Below are 23,820 nucleotides of genomic sequence, written 5' to 3'. Positions count from 1 at the left end.
TGGGACGCACACGATGTAAAGCCCGAAGGTACTCTTAGCCATAACAAGGAAGTATGTACGTCCATCTGCCACTAAGCAAGCGCACCAACGCGCGTAACACCCAGCGGACAAAGAAGAAAAAAGTGAGGAGAAAAAAAGAAGAGAAGGATCTCTCCCCCTCCCCTTATCCCCTTTACCGTCTTAGAACAGCGTGCCGGAGAAGGTTCCGGCGAGGCACGCAGGGTAGGAGACGAGATGATCGATCGAGTAGCGCGTCGTGTTCTGCACCTCCGCGAGTTCCTCCAGCGCCGGCACAAGCGCCTCTCCAAAACGGGTCACCAGCCCACCATGCGAGCGAATCACATCCGCCAGAATGCCCTGCACAAGGTCGACGTTCTTCTGCTTCCGCAACCACGCGGTGATGAAGGAGAGCAGGCCCTTCAAGCAACTTTGCATTCGCTCCAACTCCGCGGCGGTGTAACTGCTCCCGTCGACGTAGTCCACCGCGCGCTTCAGCTCCAGATCGATCGCCTGCGCGGTTTTGAGCGACAGGAAGTAGTCCATCAGAGCATCGTGGCGGTTATTCACGAGCATGTCCTGCACCGGTGTCAGCTCCTCAAGGTTCGCGCGTGTCATGCGACCAGCTCCGTCCGCCTCTCCCCCTGCTTTGCGGTTGTCGGAGGCAACGACGAGAAAGGTGGGGCGCAGCTCCTGCGTGGTCGGGAGGAAGAAGGGCACATCCTTCTTCTTAGGCGGCAGCAGCGGCTGATTCTTCTCCTTGATCTGGTCCAGCACCGTGAGGTTGAACCACAGGCTCTGCGGCACGCCGGCAAGCTCCAGGCCCTGCATGGGAATGGCGTCGAGCGCCGCCTGCTGCGCCTCACGCTGGCGTCGGCGCACGAGGGCAATGTCGTGCGACGCGTCAAAGAGGTTCGCCTCCGCGGCGGCCGCCTCCCGCGCCTCGGTCGCCGCCGCCTCCCGCTCCTCCGCTTCCGCCTCCGCCAACGCGGCAGCGGTGTTCAGCCGTGCCGCCCCGCTTCCGTCGCTTTCCTCCAGCGCGTCCTCCTCGGCCGCCCCGTGCGCTGTTGGGAAATGCAGCCACGGCAGCCGCTCCGTCGCCTTCGCCTTGGGGTCGGGCACTACCTCCGGCACGTAGCCATAGCGGATGTTGTTCACCCACAGGTAGGCCCCACGCTCCCCTGCGTGTGTTGTGATGAGGAAGAGTGCGTCAGGGTGGAAGCTGAGCGAGAGCGCGGGGGCGGCGAAGCGGTACTGCCCGACGCAGGCCGCCGCGGCGAGGTCCCACACGAGCAGCGCGCCGTCGCCCGAGGTGGAGACAACGTAGCGGTAGGTGTCGGGCGCCAGGGCCAACGCTGTGATGGGACTGTTGTGGCCCTCCAGCTCACGCACTGGTGTGCGGAGCTCCTCCGCGGTGAGGCCGACGTCGGGGTTGGCGTGGTACACCCGAATCGTGAAGTGCTGGGCGACGATGAAAAGCGAGGACGCCTCGTGCAGGCACGACTTCGTCATCGGCTGCTCCGTCGCAACGGAGGCTTTCAGCTTGCCGGTCCAGAGATCCCACATCTTGATGACGCCGTCTAAGCCGGCTGTGATGACAGTCGTGTTGCTGCACCCCACCTCGACGCACTCCACCGAGCTGTCGTGCGCGCGATCGGCGCCGAGGTTGGGGTCGAAAAGGTGACGCACGCTGCGGTTTTGCAGGCTCAAGGCGGCGACGTTGCCGCTGGAGTAGCCCACCACGGCGTAGTTGCCGCAGTCCGACAGCGCCAGCGCGCGGGCGGTGTGGGCGGACGTCTGGATACCGGAGAGCTTGAACTCCATCGCTCGGCTGTCCATGCGCCAGCCACACGCCAGCGCCGACGCAGCGTGCAGGGACACTAAGCTGGACCACTGGTAGTTTCGTGTCGTGGCGGCGGCGAGGGCCGTGGCGGGCGGCAGCTTCACCGCCTCGCGCCCCATCTGCATCTCGCGGCCGCGCTTGCCCAGCTTCCCCTGCGACAGCTCCCACGACGCGCGGTCTGAGAAGACGTGCGTCACGCGTAGCGCGCGGTCGTTGCCGGAGGTGACGAGCAGGTCCGTGTTGTAGAAGATGGCGTCGGTGCAGCTGCCCATGTGTCCGCGGCGCTCTCGCACCAGCACCCCAAGTCCGTCGACGGTGTCGAAGCGAAACTGCATGAGGGCGTTGTCGGCGCCACCCGTGATGAGGACGGCGGTGTACTCAGGAAGGTCGAACATGACCAAGGAGTGCACCGCGTCGACATGCGGCCGCTCCAGCGCCTCCAGCTCAGACCGGACCTGCTTGGACCGCGTCAGGGTGCCGTCCATGCATCTATTCTCCAGGTCCCACATTACCACCTCACCCAGACTCGTGCCCGAGACAAGCAGACCGTCCTTGTCGGTGCGGAACAAGAGGGAGGTGACGGCGCCGCCGTCCGCGTGGTCGAAGGTGGTGATGACCTCGTCGGTGGCGATGTTGCACGTCGTGACTTTGCCGTCGGCGGTGCCGTACGCAACGATGTTCTTGTACCGACTGCACGCAACGGCCGTGATGGCGACGGCACCGCTTCGCTGCGAGTACCACAGGCACGACCCGGAGCGGAAGTTCCACAGCTGCAGCGTGCCCTCCGCGGTGGTGAGCAGCAGCTTGTTCGTGTACCCCGTCAGCAGTGCAAGCGCCGTCACGGTTTCGCTCCTCTCCACCAGCATCTCCTGCAGGGCGTTGCCAGTCTTGAGCTCCCAGACCACAACGCGCTTGTCCTCGCCGAGGCTGAAAAGAAGGTCATCCTGGGCGAGCAGGTGCGTGATGGCAGGCTTCGTTGCCTCCTCGTGGTGCTTCGTCCACAGCGCCTTGTGATGGACAAAGACGTGTAAGCGAGAGCCCTCGGCGACGGCGCGGTACTTGCCGACCTGGGCCACCGCGCGCACCGGGCCTTGAAAGGTGGGGCCACCGCGCATCATGGCCAGTTCCTTCCCTTTGTACAGCTGGAAGGTACGACCAGTCGCCGCCATCAGCACGGGCGTGCCATAGAGCAGCGTGGCGCTGATGGGGACGGGACCGCAGATGGACCCGACAACGCGGAACGCCTCAAATGACTGCATGGCGCTCAAGCAAAAGCACACGTCAGATAAAAACGCTACGTGGCGCTGGTCCCTAAATGTATACGTTTAGGGAGAAAAAGGAAACAAAGAGATCAACTCGCCGCTGAATTCTTAAGACTGAAAGAGGCGGGCACGAATTGGTGGTAAGGAGAGAAGAACAGCAACAAAAAAGGGCAGAGCAGCAGGTATAATGGGGTACAGCCCGACAGGACTCTCAGAAGAAGGTGGACAAGCGACGCTTTCAATCTATTCCGCACGTGGAGCTCGTTGTACAAAAAAAAAAACTCGTGCAGCCAGCGGCGCGAGCTGCTTATCGGCGAACGCCGTTTTGGGTAGCGCGAGTCCCACGTTTAGTGACGTATAAAAGTGCCACTTTTCTGGTTCCCAGGCGAAGGACACCGATGGCAAGGATGTGTGAGGACTTTAAATGCTTTCTTTTTCTCGTTTCGTTTAAACGCAGTGTTCTCTGTGCCTGCGCAGCACCGTAATAATAGTGACAAGGAAAACAAAGAACACCGCAGCTGTCGTGAGATAATTCCAAGGAGTCAAAGAGACGTGGTAGACGAACGATGCTTCAAGAGAAAGAAGAGAGAGAGATAGCTTCGGACAGTCTGCACGCGTAGATGTAAAGAGGATGACTCACAAAACAAAAGGACTGGAGCTAAGAAAAGAAAACAACAACAACAACAGCAACAAAAGATGAAGCAGCTGCTGCCACGCGCCACTGCATCATCAAAGAAACAAACAAAACAGAAAAGAGTTCGCGCACATTCGACGCAGGTGCCGTCGCGACAACAGAAGACATCCAACAACAACAGCTGTCTAACAGAGACAAGTAAAAAAACAAAACAAAAGAAAAGCTACAAGAGGAGGCGACCAACGGCTTAAGGAGGACGAAGAAGAGGGAGGTAAGGGGAGGGAAGGGTAACGCTCTTTTCTCCTTTCCCACTCTTCCTCGTGGTCGATGAGTACGCACGCACACGGTTAAAGCAAAGGCACATCTAGAGATCAACAATAAAACTGAAAAAGGGGTAGGGGGTAGGGGGTGATGGAGCAAGAGACATCATGCAGCTGATGCAACGCATTGCTCATGGAAAGATGTAGCGGCGACGTACACTGAACGTTCACCTATTGCACTTGCACATGTACACAGAATAAAAGAGAAGAGGACAAAAAAAAGTAAGAAACAATCCCCAAACAAAGACGTAGCGAAAAGCGAAAAAGGAGAGTTATTATTACAAGATACTGAGCACACTCCTTTGATTACTATATACATTTATAACCATATTGAGTTAAGGAAACGTACAGTGTTGTGAGTCGCACGGATGGGCCCATTTTGCCCCCGTTCGAGTTAACGGAACAGAGGCGTTCAAGTATTGTCCATGAGTAAGGAAGTGGGTTTTTCTTTTTTTTTTACGGGTAAGCTTAAGGGCCGGCGTTTTCATATCGAGACCGGAAGCACCAGTAACAGCACGAGAAAGCGCGTGCTGGATTGTTGATTGGGTCGTTATTGCTGCTCGTAGTCGTCCTTTTCTGCTGAAGGAAGCGTGCTGCCAACGTTGGTGGACGGCATCGCGAATGGGTTCAGCATTGCCATGGGGTCCACATGGCCACTCGGGCCGGCGAAATCGTCGTCATTGACCGGTGGTACAAAGATGACCTCGTCGTAGTTCAGCGCACTCGCGAGCCGGCGTGCATCCAGCGACGGCGCGTCCTTCGACACCCGCCTGCTTTTGCGCATTATAACCAACGAGCGGCTCATCGCAGATGGCGCCATCGACGAGGCGTCCGTGCCGTTGTTGCTGTTGCCGAAGGAGACCGTAGGATTGTCGAGCTCTGCTGCGGGCATCACACGCATCTTCGCATTCTGCTCCGACAAGTTCACGGTCGGCGGATGCACGGTCAGCTCACGCGCGACCTGGTTATTTCGACGGCGGTAGAAGCACGTCCAGCACAGCAGCCGGCGACTATTGTTCTGCGAGTCCTGCCCCGAGACGAGCACGACTTCGGTCTCGACCGACTTTGAAAACGTTTTGAAGGCGGTGCCAACGTAGAAACGGACATTGAGGAAGGTCATCGTGCCCATGCCTTCTGTGAGCAACGTGAGCGGCGTCGACTCCGGCACCAGCACCTCCTCCTCCGGTATGGCAACAATAGTGCCTTTTTCAATGTTTACGTCGGTGATGAGCTCGGCGCTATCCACGTGGTAGTTGTACACCTCCGTCTTGGTGCGGATGTAGCACCGCGTGATGAGGGAGTACTTCACCTTGGTGATGTTACCGCCACCCTCGGAGTTGTCGACGAGCAGCTTTACCATGACCCTGCCGTGGCCAACGGAGATGAGCGGGCTGCGCAGAGACATTTTCACCTTCACCTTACCCGTGCGCAAGAAGCCACCGCGCAGGCTGATGTCGAACTCTTGGTTCCACGGCGGTGGCACGAAGCGGGGTCGGCGCCGGTGCGCCTGGGTCCCCTGCGACTTCTTCTCGTCCTCTTCGCCCCTCTCGTCCTGGCCACCCTTGCGTCGACTAGACTTCTTGTGGGACGCAGCGGCAGCGTCGCCTGGCGAGGTGGCCCCGGTATCCACCGACTGCCGCACAGCCATGTGAGCCGAAATAGGGACCAGGGTCTCACCAGGTGGCGTAAAGTCGAGCTGGTCCACGTTGCTCTCCAGCATGGCACTACCATTTACACCGTTCGCCGCATCGCTCCCTTTTCGGTGGTGGCGGTGTTTCTTTTTTCTTTCCTTTGTGATGTTCGTCGCGTCTGCGCCGGCGTTGGCGGCGAGGCTGTGGCCCGCCGCTCGGCTCAGGAGCGGTTTCGCCGCCTCTGGGGACGATGTCGCCTCGCTTTCCTCTTCGTCCAGCGCGAACGCGCGCACCTCGTCACCCATCTCCTCCTCCTCGCCCCTTTCCTCTTCCTCCGCCGTGCCGTTGCCTTCGTTGTCGTCGACAGATCGGCTGTCCGCCGCCTCCTGGCGGGCCCGGCGCTCGCGGTACGTCTTCGGCCGCGCCTTCCGGTTGTTCTGCCGCCCGCTGTCTACGAGATCGTGCACCGTCTGCGGCGAGGGCGAGCCGTCGCCCTTTTCTTCCTTCTTCCCCTCACGAGCCTCGGCGCGCTTCTCGTACTCGGCCCGCTCCGCCATGAGCTTCTGCTCGGGGAACTGCCGGTAGTGCCGGATGCGACGCTGGCACGCCACCTCGTGCTCTCGGTCGGCTGCGTCTGCGCTGGTGGTGCCGGGGGAGGACATGAGGCGCGACTTCAAACCGAGACGAGCAGCTCCGCCCTCCAGCCCGGGCGCGCCCATCTCCGCCTCGTCCCGCACCGACGCGTCCGAGCCGTTTTGCTCGTCGTTGTGCAGCTCAAACCACCGCTGTATCTGCACCGGCAGCGTGTTCACACGGAAAGGCGTCTCTACCGTGTACACCTTGCCGCCTCCTAAGATCATGGTGGCCACGGCGCGGTAGCGCAACACGGAGGTGCCCTCGCGTGGCCGCAGCAGTTCCCGTGACGGGGGAAGAGAATCGGGGAGGGTCACCTTGAAGGGAAAGGAGTAGGTGCCGGGCACCAGGTGCACCGTCCCCCCTGCTCCTGCGGCGGCATTGATAATGGAGGGGCTCAGATCACAGAGGCTGCTTTCCTTCGACGGCACGTCCGGCAACGACGCACCCGTGCCGTTGGTGCCGCTGTTGGTGTTGTTCGATGGCGGCGGCGCGCTAGGGGTCGACTTGCGGAGGAGCGCGTCTTGAGACACGACGGTGTGCCGCCGGCCAAGCAGGTCACGCCGCTGCTGCAGCGCATCGTGGTCGACGCCGCGCAAGGTGACAAACTGCTCATAGTAGAGCGTCCTGCGTGCCTCGGGGTTCTTGTCGGTGAGGAGAAGTCCGCCGAGGGAGGTCCGCTCCTCGCCGCTCAGGCAGACTTGTAAGGTGAGGAGGTCGACCGGGGAGGCGAAGTCGACAATGGCGACGCCCTGCAGCACGTCGCCGGGGTAGCGGGCCGGACACCGCAGCAGCACGCACATCTCCGGTTCCATCTTCGCCCTCTCAGCGTTACGCCTGCGGAACATCTTCACTTGCTAGAATTATTTTGCTTTTCTGTTAGTGTGTCCAATCCCTGCAACTGTCATCAAGGGAAGTTGCGTGTGCGCAGCAACAAAACAACAATAAGCGAGCGGCAACAAGTCACAGCTATGCAGCAAATTTGTCTTTTTAAGATGCTGCACGCGGACCACGGATTATTTTGATTACGTCTTCAGGTTTTATATAGGTTAATAATTCGATGCACGGAAATGGAAAAAAAAACTCAAACGTACCTACGTAGTGTTGATGCAGGTATGATTAGACGGAGCGTCGAAAACTAAGTATTCTACAAAGGGCAACGCACTGTGGTCCAACTTTGCCTCGTATTGTCCTCAATGCGTCCCACCACTGTATGTGAATACTCCGTGGGACGTTAAATCAACAACAAACAACAAGGAGAAACCCAGAAGGCTTTTATTTGATCCTTCGTAGAACCGTTCGGAGAGGAACAGCTTTATTGCGCCAGCGCTTTTCGATACCACCGAAAAGTACAGCTTCGTTTTTCCCTTTTAGTCTGTGCGTGCGTGGACCGCAGTACGTCAACAAGAAAGATGTGCGATGCGCCACTCCGACCTAAGGCGGCCCTCCCCCCCGTTCGTGAAGCCACCCGCGTAAGGATATCCGATCGAATGGAAAGAAAGCTACAAGGAGAACAGGGTTAACAGCCAAATTGAAGTAGCAAAAAAAAAAAAGAGAGATCTTCAAAGAAAGAAGGACAAGAGGCGAAAGAAGGTTTCTAGGCGTTATCAAAAGCAGGAGAGGCTACAATGGCAATAGTAGTCAACAAGACGCGATTGTGCACAGCTAACGACGCACTGAAAGTAGGACTCAAAGAACCAAACAGGAAGAAAAAAATGTGGGAAGTAAAAGCAGCAAAACAAAAAATGAGGTAAGGCACAAGGAAAAGTAGTAAGAAATACACAACGTCGTGGGCAGTGTTCTACCAACTGGAGCAGCTTGCAAAAACAAAAAAGACCGAGTAGGCCTGCGGAGGAAAAAAGTTTTAAAAATAGCTCTACACGCACCGAAACTCACCAACGAAGCAAGGAGACGATTAACGTTGCGAAACTTCCCAGAGAATTCGAATAACGTTCAAATTGACCTACAGTGACGCCATAGAAAGCTTTGTGATCCATTCATCGTGGATATATATTACAATGTTACCGGTCATCGAAAGAGAAAGAAGGGCACAGAGAGGGACGAAGAGATGAGGAAGAGGAAGTTCAACGCAAGAACTGTTGGGTGTGTGTGTGTGTGGGGGGGGGGGGAACGTCAGATGTGGCACCCACGCCAATGGCTCCCATCGGTGCAGGCTCGACGGTGCACATGGCCGTACAAGACGAAAATCAACGATACAGAGAAAACCCCCACCTCAGTCGTACAGTTTTATGAGGCCATTTAGCCTGAAAACAGGAACCAACTTACTCTTTTTTTCAGCTTCCTTTTCCAATTTTCAGTAAGCCATGAGTGAAGTTATTTGCCTTGCGCACTGCTTTGCGCTTCACCACGCTCACGTTCTCAGAAAAGATGGCCATATCCCCCACATACGGCACGCACAAGCGTAGAAGAAAGAGTTCTCTGACGCACAGCAACAAACCGCACTGTCGCGCCCCCTGCTTTCACGTCTGTCGCAACGTTCGGCGCTTCTTGACGGGCGGCTGCACCAGCGGCGTTACCTCGGGCGAGGCATCCGTCTGCTGCGTTGCCCCGCCTGGCGTCATGGCCGTGGTGGCCGTCGTCGCCGTGGTCAGCGCAGATCCCTGCGAGTGCGACACGCCGTCGCCACCAAGCTCCGAGACACCATCCGTTGCCGCGCCCAACGTTGTCGTAGTCCGCGTACTCGTTGCCCCGCTCACACCTGTGATGCCACCGGTGGTGGTGGTGATTGAGGAGGACGAAAGCCGGCCTGCGATGACGGTAGCGGTGGTGGACACGACGGGCAGTCGCACCGCTCTCTGCCGCTCCCGCTCCATTGTCGCTGCTTGCTGCAAGACAATCGCAAAGCTGGACCGTAAAAAGTGCAGCTCATGACAAACGATGTTCGTCAGCAGCACACCGGGAATAAACATCGGCGAACCCTCAGCCTCGAAGACGGTCATGAGGTTCTTCAGCTTCTGCTGCCGCATGGCGTGAATTTCGTTCACCAGGCGAATCACCTCCACGACGCTGGGGATGATGTCGCCGTCATCGGCCCCGCTGCCCCCGCCGCTCGACGAGCCTCCCAACCCACCACCGCGCTCCGTCAGCTTCTTTGCGATTTCATAGAAGTAGAAGGGCAGGCTCTCAAATCCCTGATCGTTCGTGCGCTCCCGCTCAATCACGTCGCGAAGGTACTCCACTCGGAGGTAGTCGGGGGGCTGGATGGCGCACGTGTCAGTTTGGCGCAGGTACAACGCCAGCCACAGCGGCACGTCGACGGGGTAATTCGGGGCAAACGGGCCGTAGCTGCCGCCCAGGCAGTCCACCCGATCCATCGAGAAGCGCGGGATGATCGTGGCCGCCACCTCCATCGCCATAAACGAGGACATGTGGTAGCTGTTGAAGGCGCGGTCGTCGGCGAGGGAGCTGACGGCGAGGTGAACGCCACCACTGCCTGCGCCGCCGTGTGCAGCGGAAGACATGAAACTGTGTGCACGACACTGCAAAGTCAAGAGCAACGTCAACAACAAAACAAGGCTTTTCAATTTGATTCAAGTAATGTTGAATGCAGAAATGAAGGTGAATTCAGCTTCGGCGCCAAAAAACAGAACCAAAAAGGAAGGCTCCTTCTATGGGGACACCAAGTGTATCGGATCTCTCTATGATAGCGACTCGCAAAATCTATAACTACTCGCCCAAAGCGTCTTTGTGCACCTATCGGAGAAAACAGAAGAAAAACAAGACAATACGCACTCCACCAACGAACACCAAAAGAGAAGGAAAAGGTGAGGAAAGGCTCAAATGGAAGACTGACGTCGTTGTATTAGGGGGAAACCTCCGACAAACGCCGGCATAACGCATTTCGTACATCCTTTTCTGTACGCCTCCGCGCACATCGATGGCATGACGGCGAGTAGCAGCCGTCAATAAACCGGTACACAGTTTTTCTTCTTGAAGTGACGTCCACAACAACAGCGACAAAAAAGAAGTACCACTGTCTGAATGAACTCACGGGTCGCTTGTGACGGCAACATTTTTCCTGCTGTTGTTGTTCGCACGGATTTAGTTCTACGCCATGCACACGTACTCTCCCACGCGCGCTGCTATAACCAAAAACTTCCGTTTCCGCAGTTTTTCTACTCTCATGGATATCATTGAAGAAGAAGAAAACCAAAAAGATGGAGTTCCCTCCCCGATCATGGAAAGCAAAAGAACACGCGGGATTCTCTGCGCAAACCTACCTTGACTTTTGTGTGCGTGTGTGTGTCGTTCGTCTCTCCTGCACCGTGCTGTGAACGCCTTAGCGCACCTCATCATATAAGAAGGAGCTCAGCGCGTAGCGAATAACAAAGCCCATCACACAAGCCGCCATCTGGCACTTCAGAACCACCCACGTCAGCTTTGACTCGTGCATGTCGCCGCAGTAGTACAAGATCACATTCAGAATGGTGTAGTTGTGGCTGTTCGACAGCAGGTCCGTCTTCGGATTCCACGTCGGCACACGGTGGCGCGGACAGACCACAATGCCGAAGAGCTGCGGCAACGAAATAATAAAGTTAAACACCTGCGGCACAAAAAATAGCAGCAGTGTCTTGCTGTACACGCCCGTGATGCCCGCCACGGCGAGCACAGTGCCCGCAAAGTACGTGTAGCTGTCGCCGACAAAGATGCGCGCTGGGAAGCGGTTGTAGCGCCAGATCGCAAGACTCACCCCAATAAAAGGGCCTAGAAGAAGCAAGGCCCGTATCTGGTGGTCGCTCGTCATTTCGCGAACAGCGACGACCTCCTCAGCGCTGGTGCCCGGCAACACCGTCGCCTGCTTCTCCAGGCGCATCTGGAGGAGGTTGTACACAACCGACGCCACCGCTATCACGATGCTCTGTCCCACCTCGACGCCGTTCACGCCGGCCAAAATGTTGATGCTGTTTGTACAGAAAATGCACAACATGGAGAGGTAGATGAGGTAGACGGGGCCCAAGAACACCAGGACAGACCCGCTCGCCGTCACCTCAAAGATGGATTGATTGAAGGCGTACGGCACCCAAGTGGAGGGCAGCGTCGCGTCGAAGACAGCCGTTTCGTTGCTGAGACCTGTGAAGCTCAGCAGCCACTCTGTGGTGGCGTTCAACGTGGGCAGCACAGTAGTGGAGAAGAGGCGCGGCATGAGCACAGATAAGCTGCCGTCGTAGGTCATGATCAGCGGAAGGGAACCGAGGGTGGTGAGAATGATCTTGTGCCGCCACCGAACATCCAGCACGTCGTCCACGAAGCCCAGCAGCAGCATCACGGCGATGGTCATGAGAGGACCAGGCAGCGTGGTGTGCATGTCCGTCGCTTCGTCGCGGAAGTAGCCGAAGCACACCATCAGTACCATCACAACAGACAGATACACCGCCCCCGCCAAAATGCCCAGCGACTCCGGCACCGCCTGCCGCTGAAACGCCTTCTCATCCGTCTGCCCCTGGCGTCGCTTTGCGGCAAAGGCTTGACGCTGCTCGGGGGTGGTTTTGTTGATGTCAATGCCGTAGATATTGCGTTCGAACAGCGTCCTGGCCACCTGTGGGATGTAGCGCAGGGTGGTGAGGTAGGCGATGACGCTGCCGGCGACGATCATCGCTAGCACCGGCCCGTGTGCCGTCACGGCCGCGGCGACGTCGTGAAATGACACCGCGAGACCGTGCAGCATGGTTGCTGTTTGTCGCTGGGGAGGTGTCCTAAAGTGCTAAAAATGAGAAGAAAAAACAAAAGAAGTTTCCTTTGACCAGAGTCTGCGTGACGCTGCCCAGCCAAGAGGACAACGGCTGTTGGGGCCTCAAAGAACGTTGTGGGGAAGCAAAAATCAGAGTGAAACAAAGAAAAGAGCCGACGTTGATAAAAGTGAGTTGTTACTTGCTCGCAAATCAGCAAATTTGCTTTGAGCTTCCGTTGATCGATATATATTTAAAAAAAGGTAAGTATTAATAAGAAGTACGGAGTAATACGATTGAAGTGAAGTAGTGCTTCAACATGCATCGTGGAAACCCACTGTTATTGCAAATACGGCTAATGAGGAGATGGCAAAATAAAAAGGAAGAGGAGAGGAAGACGTGGTGGAGAAAAAAAGGCGGAATGTGGTGAATTAGTCTAGACGTTTTCCGCCGTCTCTTAGAGAAGTACTTTACTGAGCGAGCCATTACGCATGGTCGCTTCTATCAAAGTACACCATTGACTCGGCAGCAAGTTCGACACTTCTCAAAGGAGAAAAACTACTTCGTTTCCTTTAAATCTATTCCGCTTCCTCGCTGTTCGCTGTAGGGTGATTGTTTTTCCCCCTCTTTTTCTTTGTTAGGACCACTTCTATGCAACTGGCTTTCCCACATCAGCATCGGGTCAAATTAAAGCGCTGCTCATTTTCCCTTTCCACTTCACTCACCCGGCCGCGTGTTTCTTCCCTCCATTTTGCGCCGAGTGGAGCTGCGACTCGTCAGACAAGTCAAACAGAAACCCAAGAGTAGAGTAGAAGGAAAAAGCAGCAGACGACTGTGAAACGGTTCCCAGAAAAAAAGAATCTCGTAAGGTGCGAGGGGTTACAGAAAAATAGCTTCAAACCAATAATAATGATAGTAGTAGGGCAAACAATAATAATCATAATAATAAATTCGTATAGAAGACGAACACGTAAAATCGCTTAAACTTGGGCACGAGGTGACACCTCTCCATCGACAGAGGAAGAAAAACAACGTCTTGCGTGTTTAACATGCGCGCACGATTGCAGCCGTGCGTGATCTGTTTGAGTAAGAAAACATGAAAAAGAATGGCTTTGGAAAACGGTGTCGGTGTCCTGGAAAAAGAAAAAGAAAGACAGAGAGGTGCAATACACTGATCGCGAGGGAAAGAGCAGGGGATGAGATGCGCAGCACCGCCATCACCGGAGGAGGCCAAAGCGAAAGCGTCAATTCTCACTTTACCACGTGAGGTCAGTCGCAGTTGATGCTGCTGCCATTAAAAAAAAAAACGAACTTGTCGCACACGTATACAGCCGCTGGATGTTCGTAGCCTTCCTTGTTTTTGTCCGTGACGGTGCAGCCGCTGCCTCCTCACTTCTCTCCTCCTTCATCCTGGTCTTTCTCGTCCTCTTTCGTCTTTGTCTCCTCACGGAGAGAGCAAGAGACGAGCCGAACTACTGGATCTGCACCACCACCTTGCCGTAGCTGGTGCCCGAGTACAAGTGGTCCACGGCATCCACGACGCTGCCAATCCCCTTGAACACCTTCTGATCCACAAACAGCTTCACCTGCCCCGCCTCCACGGCAGCAAGCACCTCCTTGGTGTACCTGGGAATGACGTTGTGGAAGTGGGGGAGGAAGAATCCGTTGAGAGAGGCAGACCTGCCTAACAGCGCCATCGGCAGCGACACGCCACGCGGGTTGGAGAAGGGCACCACCTCCCCGGTCTTGTAGCTCGAGACGGTGCCGATGACGATGATGCGGCCGTGCACGGCGATGCGGCGCACCGCCTCGTTGAAGATCTGTCCGCCGACACACTCGTAAACCACGTTTACCCCATTCGGCGCCAGTTCGCGCAGGCGGTCATCGACGTTCTCCGTCTTGTAGTTGATGACGTGGTCGCAGCCGATCTTCTTCAAAAAGTCCGTCTTCTCCGCCGAGGAACAGGTGCCGATGACGGTGCAGCCGTAGACGTGCTTGAGCAGCTGCACGGCGATCTGACCCGTCCCACCCGCCGCGGCGGTCACCAGCGCCACCTCGCCCTTCTTCACGTAGCCCACTTCACCGAGGGCGACGGCGGCGGTCAGCGCACTCACTGGCAGGACAACGTTCTCCGGCTTCGCGTCCGGTACCAGGGCACACGCCAGCGCCGGCGCATCGATGAACTCGGCGAACGCCCCATACTGCATGACGGCCACCGCGTCGCCTTCCTTCAGGTTCGTCACGCCATGGCCGACCTTCACAACCGTGCCGACGGCCTCGAATCCGCAGTCGAAGGGGAGCTTCGTCTCCTTGAAGTAGGAGCCGTTGGCGAAGTTCAAATCGCTCGCGTTGACACCAGCGTACTTCACCGCCAGGCGAACCTTTCCTTCCGGCACCTCATCCGGCAGGTGACCGTCCACCACCGCCGTGGAGTTGCGGAAGTCCCTCGACAGCGACGTCACCACCAGCTTCTTAAAGTGGCTTGGGGAAGACATGCTTGTTGCTTTGATAGATGTGTGTGTGTGTGTGTGTGTAACAAGAGAGCACAAAGTTTCCTTTCTCCTTTTGGGTAATTAACGGTGATAGCAAGACAAAAGATGTGCGATAGCAAAACAAAACAAGAATAATAGAAATACTATGAAACAGTCGATGATGTGCTGTGCATTCGAAGAGATGAGGTCGTTGTGTACATGCCATCGTACGGGAGGCGTTCAGAAAAAAAAAAGAAGAAGAAGCAATGAAGAATCAGGAAACTGACTTTATATGTCTCATCATCCGCGACAGAAGAAGAGCCAAACATCCGCTGCAATCACGATGAAGAATCGCTTTCTACTTGTTCATCTTCCTTTTCACCACTGCAGAGGTCCAAATCGGATGAACAGATGCCCCAAGCTGGTGATAACACGTGTATTACTATTATTATTATTACGATTATTATTAACGTCTCTTTCAAGTTACTCGATTTTTCTTTACTGATAACAGCAACAACAAAAGAGTCGGTGTACCGCCTTGTTAAAGAGAAAAGATGAGAGAAGCACGTCGAGGAAAGACAACGGCGCGCAGTGTACCTCCCCATTAGTTAAGTGGTCACCTCAGTCATCGTCATCGTCCCAGATGTCATCGTGGCTCTGGAAAAGACGTCCGCCGCCATTGTGTACGCCACGCTCATCCTTTCTACTTGACTCCCGGTCACCTTTGCGGGGCACGTCATCGTTTGCGTCTACATCGCTGTTGGCATCGGACGCCGCCCCAGATTCGTCCTCTGCCTCGTCATCTTCACTGCTGTCCTGCATCCAAGACGGTTCGCTGCTGGTGTCGGAGCTGCTCGACAGCGCATCACTGTCATTACTGTTGCCGTCATCGTCGTCGTCGACTTCGCGCACACCACGTTGCGACCGACCTCCCAACGCTTCTACATCGCCACTGCCGCTTTCCTCTTCCCCACTAGGGATGTAGGGACCGCCGACACGCCACAACTCCTCACCATCGTCTGCCAACGCGCGATTCTTCTTGCTGCGCTTGTTCTTGCCGACCTTCTTATATGTGGCCGTGGCAGAGGTGGAGAGAGACGACGAAGAAAAAAGGGCGCCTGCGGGTGCGGGAGACAAAGACGGCTTCACTGCTTTCGGTGCCTTGCCTTGAGCCACGTCACGCAGGCCCCAGAATGCCTTACTGCGGTTGGGGTTGAGGTGCTGGAGAAAGCTCAGCGCCTTGGCTTGTACGGCCCGCGACAATGCCACATCTTCATCGTCCTCCTGCCCAACCGCGGAGGTACCTGCCTTTTTGGCTTTCGCGCATTTTTTCTTCTTCTTCGTTTCGCCTTCCACCGCCGCGGAGCTCGAGCGACTCTGCGTGCCAGGCGTCTGCTGGCCCCTTCCCGGGCTGTCGGTCGATTTGTTGATCCTCGACTTCGCCGGGAGCGCGTCGACGGGCACGTCCGCAGACGTGTCGCGCGGTCTCTTCGTGTTGCTTTGGCGTTGCGCGGTGGCCGAGTTCGCCTTCACCAATTGCTCCACCACCGCCGCGTCGCCAATGAAGAGACGCGCGACGTCTTCGATAGACCGCGGGGCCGCGGGCTCACTCTCCGCCTTTCTCTGCTGCTGCTGTTGCTGTTGTTGCGGTGGAAGCTGACGGTCATCGCTGGATCGCGACGCGGCGTCTTGTGCGGCCCCAGTTGCGTTCTTCTTCGTCTTCCGCTGCTTTGAAATTCCCCTATTGTTCCCCATCGGCGGAGCAAGTTGGAAGATGAAAAGAAACGAGTGAAGTGAAGTGTGAGCGATTGTAAAAACTCAAGAGGTGGAAATGACGGAGAGAGGAAAAAAGGACCCTTATCCACTGTTCCGTCGTTTGACCGCGTATCCGGCGTGTGCTTCGGGTCGTCACAGAGGAGAGCAAGGGAAAATAGAGCAAATAAATAAATAATAGTAATAATAAACAGCGTTATTATTATTATTACCTTAAAAAGAAGACATCAGACATAGCGACAGATTAAAAACACCGGTCGTTAGTGGCGACAGCTGCGAATGCCTTCGGCAGATGTAAGTGTGGGGGACTTTCCGTCCTGGCTGCAATGCTCAACGAACGCACCTCTTCTTTCGGCGAGATAAGCAGGCATTGCAAAAAAAAAAATTCACTGCTTTTCTCTTCTGAACTGCCACCCGAATCATTAAAAAAGGTCTTGCTTTCTTTAATAAAAAAGAACGAACGAGAAGACATGTCGACACAATAGAGTTCGGTTGCTTCGTTTGTTTGCCCGTTCTTCGGACACCGAGCAAAAGACATCAGCATGCAGCCTCAATAACTGGTGCGTATCAAGTGATTATGATCTGAGTGGCTAAAAAACCAAAAGACACAAAAAGAATCTAAAGACTGTACATAATAAGGAGGCCTTCTTCTCAATGCTTTATTTACATAAACAGACAACATATCGACAAAGGACACAGCAATAAAACACTCCCACTGCGAAACTAAAAGACGAGAGCATTTGCATTTTTCCCCTCCGGAAAAAGCGTTCTTCGCATCAACTCTTCTTCTTCTTTTTCTTTGATCCCTTCTTCAGTTTCGCCAGCGTTTGCCGCGTCATCATCGCCTTGATGGCCGCCTCCAACACAGAGGCGGCGGTGTACTCGGCCGCGCGCTGATCCTCGGCTCGCTGCCGCTCGTCCTCCTCCGCCTTCGTCTTCGCCTCGCGCTGCTTCTTTAGCTCCATCTGTACCGACTGCTCCTGATCTAGATCAGAAAGTCGCTGCGCACAGCCCTGACGACTGTTCTCCACATCGATTTTGGCCGTCTCCTTCTTCTTCAGCTCTCGCTGCGTCTTCGCCTCCCATTCGCTCGCCAGTGCGTCTGTCGCGGCGGTGCGCTGCTGCAGGAACTCCGCGAAGGCACTGTGCGTGTCCGCCTCTACGGTGAGCAGCCGCTCGTTGCGTTGGGCCGCCTGCCGCACCTCGCTGATCTCGGCCGCCCCGTCGCGCTGCAGACCTTCCGTCGCGGCCTCCCCGCGTGCCTTCGCCGCCTCCGTGCGCTGCTGCATCGCGCCCTTCAGCCGACGCAACTCCAGCTGCAGCTCCGCCACCCGCGCCTTCCGCTCTGCGACCTCCCTCTCCTTCAGCTCCCGCTCCCGCACGAGGTCGGCCTGCAGCTGCTTCACGTTCTGGTTCAGCGCGCGCTCCTTCGCGAGCACGTCGTCCGCCCACTGCTGCGCCGCCTTCTCCTGTAGCACCTTCACCGCAAACTGGTGGTAGGAAGAGGCGAGGGGGATGCGGGGGGCCTGATACGCGCTGCGGGACACGCTGCGACGCTGCACCGTGCTGCCGAAGCGCTTCAGCGTCGTCTGCTGCGACCCCAACTCGCTGTTCGTGCGGGTGAAGGGGGACGCGTTTGCCCCGGCGCTGTGCGAGGGGGGAGAGTCGGCGGTGCCACCGAGACGCGCGCCGGGGTCACCGCTTTCGCCGCTGGCGGTGTGTGTGCGCTGCATGACGATGCTGCCGGCACGGTTCGTGGTGTTGCTGTTGGTGCTGCCCATATCGCTCTTGCGCCCCCGCTGCTGATGATACTGGAAAACATCCCTGTAGCCGGTGGTGAGCTCCGCAATGACCTCCTTCAGCAGCGCCGTCAGCTCGCGACGCTCGTTAGATATTTTAGCCCAGTTGTCCGCGTCCTGCGGGTTGTCCTCGAGCTGCGTGCACAGCAGACGGTTTGTGTCGCGCAGCCGGCTCGAGACGTGCGCCAGCTCCTGCTGCAGCGCCACCTGATGGGCGTCCTGCACGTTGCCGAAGCACTGCTTGCGCATCTGTGGTTCGCCCGGTCGCAGCGACACCACCGGCTGCGTTTGCACCAAGAGTTCACCGTAGCGGCGCTCGAGCAGTCGCTGCTCCGCCAGCAACTCCAATACGGTGGGACGGCCGCGGTTGCCCTGCTGCTGACTCACCGCGAGCGCCTCCCCTACCTTCTGCGCGGTGGCCAGGGAGGCGTCGTGGTTGTCGCCCTCCAAAATTGCGGCGCCGCGCGTGGCAGAGAGACCGGCGCCGCCGATGCCCATCAGCCCCGTCTTTGCTGCGCCGACCGAGGCGGTGGCTGTCTTTTTGCTGTTGCCGTTGCTGTTGCTCTCCGCGGCCGCTGCGTCGTCGACTGGGCCGGTGGCGTCTAAAAGACTCAGCAGCTCCAGCCGCTCCACCGCCCGCTCCAGCGCAGCCACCGTGCGATTCGTCGTGAGGAAGTCCAGCTGCGTGGAGAAGTTGGGCTTCCCGGTTTGCAGCACGCCGTCGATCGGCGCCGTCGCCGCCGGGCCGAGTTCGCTGGTGGGGGACGGCGTGTCCCGCATCGGCGCGGCGACAGCCGTGGTGTCGGGGAGTGTAGCGGCGGGGAGGCGTTTTAACGTCTTCGTGTTGCTGTCGCTGTTGCTATTGCTGTTTTTGTTGCCGAAGCTGACGTTGACTGTGTTGCCGCCGCCGCGGGTCAGAAGGGAGCGAGGCGGGTGAGGGGTCAGACTCGCGTGGGATGAGTCCGCTGGCTGCCCTGTTGCGGCCGGCGTTGCATTCGACTCGTCCGCCAGCATGGCTGGAGAGTTGTTTCTCTCGTCCGCTTTTCTTCTGACTGCTGATGTGTTTTAGGAGAGTGATGAGGGGAGATACACGAATATATTAAGATACAAAAGAAGCACACGCAACTCGAAAAGCTGCCCGCGGGAGGCCGTCAGAGATGATGAAGGACGTAGGGAAAGCGTCGCAGCAGCAGACACAATAAATCGTCGAGGACTCATCAACGCAGCTCATTTTATGAAAGGTGGTTTCTTCCTTTCTCCGTCAACAAACAGGAGCGCATGAAATAATAATAATAAAACATGTCGATTCGTACCGACACAAAGAGTCACAAAATAGCTACACGCGCAGATAGAGGTGAGTACGCATAGCGCCGAATTCAAATTCAAGGTCACCCAGTAATGACACTTGCAGTAGAAGTACAAACAGCTCCGAGCAGGCTACAAGCCAGAAGCACTTATTATTATTATTATTATCAATAAATTCAACTGTTGTGATAGTACACATGCCGACTACGCGTAAAGTTATTTAAATGCAGGTCAACAACAATAAAACAACAACAACAGAAAGTGACAGTTCAATTACCGCTTTAGGTGCTTTCTCTCTCTCTCTCTCTCTCTTGCACGAATTGTTTAACACCGCGCATGATTCAAACGCGAAACGCTATCCGCCCCACAGCAAGGAGAGTTGAACGGAGAATCAGAGACACATTCATTCGCATAGGCAGCGTAAAAAAGGAAAAGGTGCCTTCGGTCGCTTCAACACAACGAGCGGCTCTGTCGGAAGCGTGGGGGAAAAAAGTCATTTCCAGCAGTCGACAGCAAATCCAACTTACCAAAGCGTGGTGCTTCTCTTCTCGATTCGGCTGCTACTATCGTTTTAAGAGTTCTGCTGCCACTCGGAGCCGCACTTCGAACACTGGAAAAATATCGTCTGTCCCTCATCAGCGCTACGCGTCTGGCGCGCAAACGTCTTGCAAGGACGGTGCACACCGCACGTTTCACAGAAGGCGTCCTCAATCACGCGATTATCGACTTCCGTCTGACCGGCGCGCTTCGTGACGTTGCCCTTCGCTCCGGCTTTCGACGACGTCGCCCCGCCCACGAGCTCATCGCCGAGGCTGTCATGAAGGTACTGCGTCGCCAGCGCAACTTCCTTCTCTGTGAAGAACATGGCCGCAGCGGTGTTCGTGCAGCACACCTTGTTGTTCACACGCACACCGCCCGCGGTGCCACGGGGTGCGCGGAGCTGTCGCTGGAAGGCGGAGTACGCACCGGGCTCGTGCAACGTACCGCAGCAGGTGCACGTCGCCGTCTGCCACGCGTTCGTGTGAATCGGGAAGGCGTGCCCGCACACAGCGCAGCTCAATGTGCCGAGGCTGAAAACGTTGTCGGAGACGTAGTGTACCTGCCGCTGCTCCACCGGAGTCTGCAGCTGAAGAGACGAAGCAGCCGGCATGGTTTCTTTTGCTGTCGTGTGACAGTGTGCGAGGGTGTTTCTTTATCTGTCTTGAAGTGGGGTGGTGGTGGTGGTACCCGATGAAACTAATAATAGGAGAACAAAAGGGAGTCGTGCTAGTGGAGAGGAGAATATCCGCAACAACGAAAAGATGAGGTGAGGTGGGGATACGCAGATTACACATTGATACGACGAACCTGGTGAGGAGAGCGCACTGCAGCATCTTTCACTTTCACGTTTTGGGGGCTTGCAGCCCTACCTTTTCCGAACCGTAACGCACACCAAACAGCATGAGCCCAAGTGCATGCATGCATGCGGAAAGGAATGAAAGCCACAGGGATCATGTTTAGCTACCTGCGTCTCACAGGGCCTTTTTGCGCGCTCTCTGAATGTCAGACAGTTGTCGAAAAACAACAACAACAACAGCACGGCAGACGTCGCGTTTCTATTGGCGGGCAGCTGTCATTGTTAGTGCCAAATGCTCATCGAAGAATAGAGCTTCATGCCACGTTGAAAGTTGGTATTCTCTTCTTCTTTTTTTGTGTTTGTTTCATGCAAAAGTAACAGCTAAGAGGCGCTTATTGGTAAAGGGCAATTTAGGGAAAAGGAAAGGTAATGGAAAAGAAAAGCAAGGAGAGAGAGAGAGAGAGCACTATACGAATGCGTCTCCAGCATCGAGCCTCCATCATTCTTTTCTCTTCTCTTTTGGTAGCGGACGCGTCACGCTCAATTCGACAGTCCACTGGATCAGCTCGCCTTCAGAACTTTCCTTTCTTTTTACCAGTCACTGCATCATCGCTTCTGCATATACGTCCATTAGATCCTCCCACGCTGCTTTCACAAAACACGCGCTGGAAACAAAAGGAGGGAAGAAAAACTGGAACGCGTCTTCGATCGTCAGGCATCCAAGCGTCCAACCCAGCAAAGAAAGTAAACGAAGAAAAATACATCACTTTTTTTTCCTGCAGAAAGCCGAAGCGGAGGTTATGTAGCTCCGTAAAGCGGTCGAATAAATCAATAGTGGAAAATACTTTCAAAAAAAAATGGCACTACAAGATGGAGGCGCAGGAAGAAAGATGAGAACTGTGGAAAACAGAAAAACAATAAAACGTGGCTGCGCATTTCATCTTACCTAAAAAAGAAAAAGAAAGAGCAACCCTCATAGTCCCACTTCTGCACGAGTTTCAGTTGCTGCGTGTGACATATGAAGCGTCATTACTCTTTTCAACACATATAAACAAGAAAGGAAACAAAAAAAAAACGTCAGAAGAGAGGCGGATGAGAACGAAGGAGTGGCCTTCGTGCTCCTTGTGACACTGCATGCCACCTTCGTCCACCTCTTCTCCGATCGCCGTTCTTCGCAGCACGGTAAACACATTCTAATACATTCAAAGAGAGAGAAAAAGAAAAACGTGTAGCGAAACAACAACACGCATCTCAGCTCACATAACCAGAGGGATACACATTGAGGACGAAACAAAGAAAACGAAGTCAGAAAAGCATGAGAACAAGAAATGGTAGCATAAAGGAAAAACGGGAGAAAAAACGATGATCATATTAAATAAGACACGAAATAGATAAGCAAACAAAAGAGAAGTAAAAAACAAACATCAGCTGCCGCAATGTGCGCAGGGGGCGGTCCAACATCATCTATTAATTGCGAAAAACGAAGAATGGCGCGCACATTATGGAAGAGAGAAAAAAGAAAGGACACCGCTGCAACGGCGTTCATCATCTCTGATGTTCATTTTTTCTTACCTTTTTAGATCTAACAATCGCTCTCAGCTTCGCAATCAGGTAGCCCAGCACACTACTTTTGTTGCTGTTGCGTCTGAGGGGCCTTTGACTTCCACATAAGTTCCTACAAAACAAGTGAACATAGACTTGCGAGAAGAAGAAAAAAAAAAGAAGAAGAAACAAATAAATAATGATATTTATACTAGCGACGCAACCTTTCACGTTGTCCCTCGGCAAGATGGAAGATGAAAGCCAGGTGAACGACAACAGCAAAACCATTAAAAAGAAAATACTGTACATATCTTCCCCCCAAAAAAAGGCGACTCTGCTCTTTTACAGAGAGCGCACGCGTAACGGACGGTTTTCCACCGCAGCAATTTGAGCCATCTGATACAGAGGAGGAACACGGAGAGAGAGAGAGAGCTTAGCAATTACCACACCACAGCTGCTGCGTAAACGGGGTGATGAGAAAAGTAATAAGATAACCGACTGCAGCCACGATCTGGATGATGTAGCCCGTGTCCAGCTTGTAGCCGGCACCCTTGAAGACGACAGAAGTCAGGTTGCTTTCCGTACTCATCTTCGAGCAGAACACTGTGCCGTAGGCAACACCGCCGATGATGACGAGAGCCGCCTCGCTAATAAAGGCGAGGAGCATGAAGAGGAAGAGGGGCAGCTTCACCTTCAGGCGACAGAAGCACTGCAGGCACGAGATGAGAAAGGCGTAAAAGCCGAAGACCGTGCCGGCAATGGCGAAGGCCTCCATCGCGCGAAAGGTCGCGCGGAAACTGCTGCAGCCGGCGTAGTTGATGCGCACCGGCTGCGACGACGGCACCTCCGTCTCGTTGACGCCCGTCAACGACATCTTACTCATGTGGATCTCCCATAGCGACACCTGCACCTTACCATTCTCAAGACCGTAGGCGCTGACTTTCGCTGAGAAGATCGGGAGCGTCAACGTACCGACGAGGGCAAGCACGTCGAAGATCAAGATCAGTACTAAAACGAGGAAGCGAACGAACAACATTTTTATTGGCGAATAGTGTTTTTCTTTCTTTTTTGGCTCGGAGAAAAGGAAAAAAGAATTGTTCAGAAAACGAATGAGGAGATGTGAGACTCTGCTTGAATAATAGCAATAATAATAATCGAGTCGTTGGGGTGCTGTCTTGATGGAACTGTGTGCTTGAAACAAAACAAATTACACGAGGCGCTTGTTATCTAGCACCCGACACGAGCAGGCAACAGGGAGAGAAAAAAACAAAGACCGAAAGAGGGAGTGGGGAAAAAGCATTTGCAAGTCTGCAAGAGAGGTGGAAATGGTTCGGGTTGCAATATCTCCACTCGAGAAGTCTCATCTGTCAGCATGGTGTGGTCGACAACAACAGAGAGAGAGAGAGAAGGTGACCTTATTCTTCATTTTTTGACCCGCTTGAAAGAAGAAGACACGCCGCTGTTTAACTTTTTTACTTTTTTATCTTTCAAAGTCAGGCCTTCGAAGAAGCCGTCCAACGAAACAACCAACATCCAGCACAATCAGCAAATATATATATATATATATATATATATATATGAGTGAGA

The 23,820-nt window shown here is 55.0% G+C and overlaps 10 protein-coding genes across 17 annotated transcripts; all 10 read right to left on the bottom strand.

Annotated features, from left to right (window-relative positions):
* Nucleotides 1-180: 180 nt before the first annotated feature.
* On the bottom strand, nucleotides 181-3,099 carry ABB37_03827 (hypothetical protein; the record flags this gene model as incomplete). Its single annotated transcript, XM_015801289.1, has 1 exon — nucleotides 181-3,099. One exon carries the CDS (start codon nucleotides 3,097-3,099, stop codon nucleotides 181-183), a length of 2,919 nt encoding a protein of 972 aa, XP_015659909.1.
* A 1,063-nt stretch (nucleotides 3,100-4,162) lies between these two features.
* Nucleotides 4,163-4,375, bottom strand: ABB37_03826 (hypothetical protein; the record flags this gene model as incomplete). The annotated part of the gene is made up of 1 exon (XM_015801288.1): nucleotides 4,163-4,375. One exon carries the CDS (start codon nucleotides 4,373-4,375, stop codon nucleotides 4,163-4,165), a length of 213 nt encoding a protein of 70 aa, XP_015659908.1.
* Nucleotides 4,376-4,606: 231 nt separating this feature from the next.
* ABB37_03825 (hypothetical protein) lies at nucleotides 4,607-8,306 on the bottom strand (the record flags this gene model as incomplete). The annotated part of the gene is made up of 1 exon (XM_015801287.1): nucleotides 4,607-8,306. Exon 1 carries the CDS (start codon nucleotides 7,166-7,168, stop codon nucleotides 4,607-4,609), a length of 2,562 nt encoding a protein of 853 aa, XP_015659907.1. The 5' UTR covers nucleotides 7,169-8,306.
* A 494-nt stretch (nucleotides 8,307-8,800) lies between these two features.
* On the bottom strand, nucleotides 8,801-9,802 carry ABB37_03824 (hypothetical protein; the record flags this gene model as incomplete). The annotated part of the gene is made up of 1 exon (XM_015801286.1): nucleotides 8,801-9,802. The coding sequence occupies one exon, from the start codon at nucleotides 9,800-9,802 to the stop codon at nucleotides 8,801-8,803; it is 1,002 nt and encodes a 333-aa protein (XP_015659906.1).
* Nucleotides 9,803-10,620: 818 nt separating this feature from the next.
* Nucleotides 10,621-12,364, bottom strand: ABB37_03823 (putative UDP-N-acetylglucosamine-dolichyl-phosphate N-acetylglucosaminephosphotransferase; the record flags this gene model as incomplete). Of its 2 annotated transcripts, none has more annotated exons than XM_015801284.1 (1): nucleotides 10,621-12,364. In XM_015801284.1, exon 1 carries the CDS (start codon nucleotides 12,004-12,006, stop codon nucleotides 10,621-10,623), a length of 1,386 nt encoding a protein of 461 aa, XP_015659904.1. In that variant the 5' UTR covers nucleotides 12,007-12,364. The 2 variants fall into 2 exon arrangements, with proteins under 2 accessions (XP_015659904.1, XP_015659905.1); XM_015801285.1 differs by having other exon boundaries at nucleotides 10,621-12,346.
* Nucleotides 12,365-13,479: 1,115 nt separating this feature from the next.
* ABB37_03822 (putative oxidoreductase) lies at nucleotides 13,480-14,666 on the bottom strand (the record flags this gene model as incomplete). 2 transcript variants are annotated; one of them, XM_015801282.1, is made up of 1 exon in its annotated part: nucleotides 13,480-14,666. In XM_015801282.1, exon 1 carries the CDS (start codon nucleotides 14,500-14,502, stop codon nucleotides 13,480-13,482), a length of 1,023 nt encoding a protein of 340 aa, XP_015659902.1. In that variant the 5' UTR covers nucleotides 14,503-14,666. The 2 variants fall into 2 exon arrangements, with proteins under 2 accessions (XP_015659902.1, XP_015659903.1); XM_015801283.1 differs by having other exon boundaries at nucleotides 13,480-14,644.
* Nucleotides 14,667-15,099: 433 nt separating this feature from the next.
* On the bottom strand, nucleotides 15,100-16,378 carry ABB37_03821 (hypothetical protein; the record flags this gene model as incomplete). The annotated part of the gene is made up of 1 exon (XM_015801281.1): nucleotides 15,100-16,378. Exon 1 carries the CDS (start codon nucleotides 16,231-16,233, stop codon nucleotides 15,100-15,102), a length of 1,134 nt encoding a protein of 377 aa, XP_015659901.1. The 5' UTR covers nucleotides 16,234-16,378.
* Nucleotides 16,379-17,027: 649 nt separating this feature from the next.
* ABB37_03820 (putative mitochondrial hypothetical protein) lies at nucleotides 17,028-19,186 on the bottom strand (the record flags this gene model as incomplete). 4 transcript variants are annotated; one of them, XM_015801277.1, is made up of 1 exon in its annotated part: nucleotides 17,028-19,186. In XM_015801277.1, the coding sequence occupies exon 1, from the start codon at nucleotides 19,062-19,064 to the stop codon at nucleotides 17,028-17,030; it is 2,037 nt and encodes a 678-aa protein (XP_015659897.1). In that variant the 5' UTR covers nucleotides 19,065-19,186. The 4 variants fall into 4 exon arrangements, with proteins under 4 accessions (XP_015659897.1, XP_015659898.1, XP_015659899.1 ...); XM_015801278.1 differs by having other exon boundaries at nucleotides 17,028-19,107; XM_015801279.1 differs by having other exon boundaries at nucleotides 17,028-19,104.
* Nucleotides 19,187-19,926: 740 nt separating this feature from the next.
* ABB37_03819 (putative DNA-directed RNA polymerase I subunit) lies at nucleotides 19,927-20,623 on the bottom strand (the record flags this gene model as incomplete). 2 transcript variants are annotated; one of them, XM_015801275.1, is made up of 1 exon in its annotated part: nucleotides 19,927-20,623. In XM_015801275.1, the coding sequence occupies exon 1, from the start codon at nucleotides 20,503-20,505 to the stop codon at nucleotides 19,927-19,929; it is 579 nt and encodes a 192-aa protein (XP_015659895.1). In that variant the 5' UTR covers nucleotides 20,506-20,623. The 2 variants fall into 2 exon arrangements, with proteins under 2 accessions (XP_015659895.1, XP_015659896.1); XM_015801276.1 differs by having other exon boundaries at nucleotides 19,927-20,593.
* A 2,043-nt stretch (nucleotides 20,624-22,666) lies between these two features.
* On the bottom strand, nucleotides 22,667-23,462 carry ABB37_03818 (hypothetical protein; the record flags this gene model as incomplete). Of its 2 annotated transcripts, none has more annotated exons than XM_015801273.1 (1): nucleotides 22,667-23,462. In XM_015801273.1, the coding sequence occupies exon 1, from the start codon at nucleotides 23,267-23,269 to the stop codon at nucleotides 22,667-22,669; it is 603 nt and encodes a 200-aa protein (XP_015659893.1). In that variant the 5' UTR covers nucleotides 23,270-23,462. The 2 variants fall into 2 exon arrangements, with proteins under 2 accessions (XP_015659893.1, XP_015659894.1); XM_015801274.1 differs by having other exon boundaries at nucleotides 22,667-23,454.
* Between the last annotated feature and the right edge of the window lie 358 nt (nucleotides 23,463-23,820).

This window comes from Leptomonas pyrrhocoris, assembly GCF_001293395.1.
Source record: "Leptomonas pyrrhocoris isolate H10 chromosome Unknown, whole genome shotgun sequence".
Taxonomy (NCBI): domain Eukaryota; phylum Euglenozoa; class Kinetoplastea; order Trypanosomatida; family Trypanosomatidae; genus Leptomonas; species Leptomonas pyrrhocoris.
The sequence above is the reverse complement of the archived record's forward strand: the minus strand, read 5'-3'. Positions and strand labels throughout refer to the sequence as shown.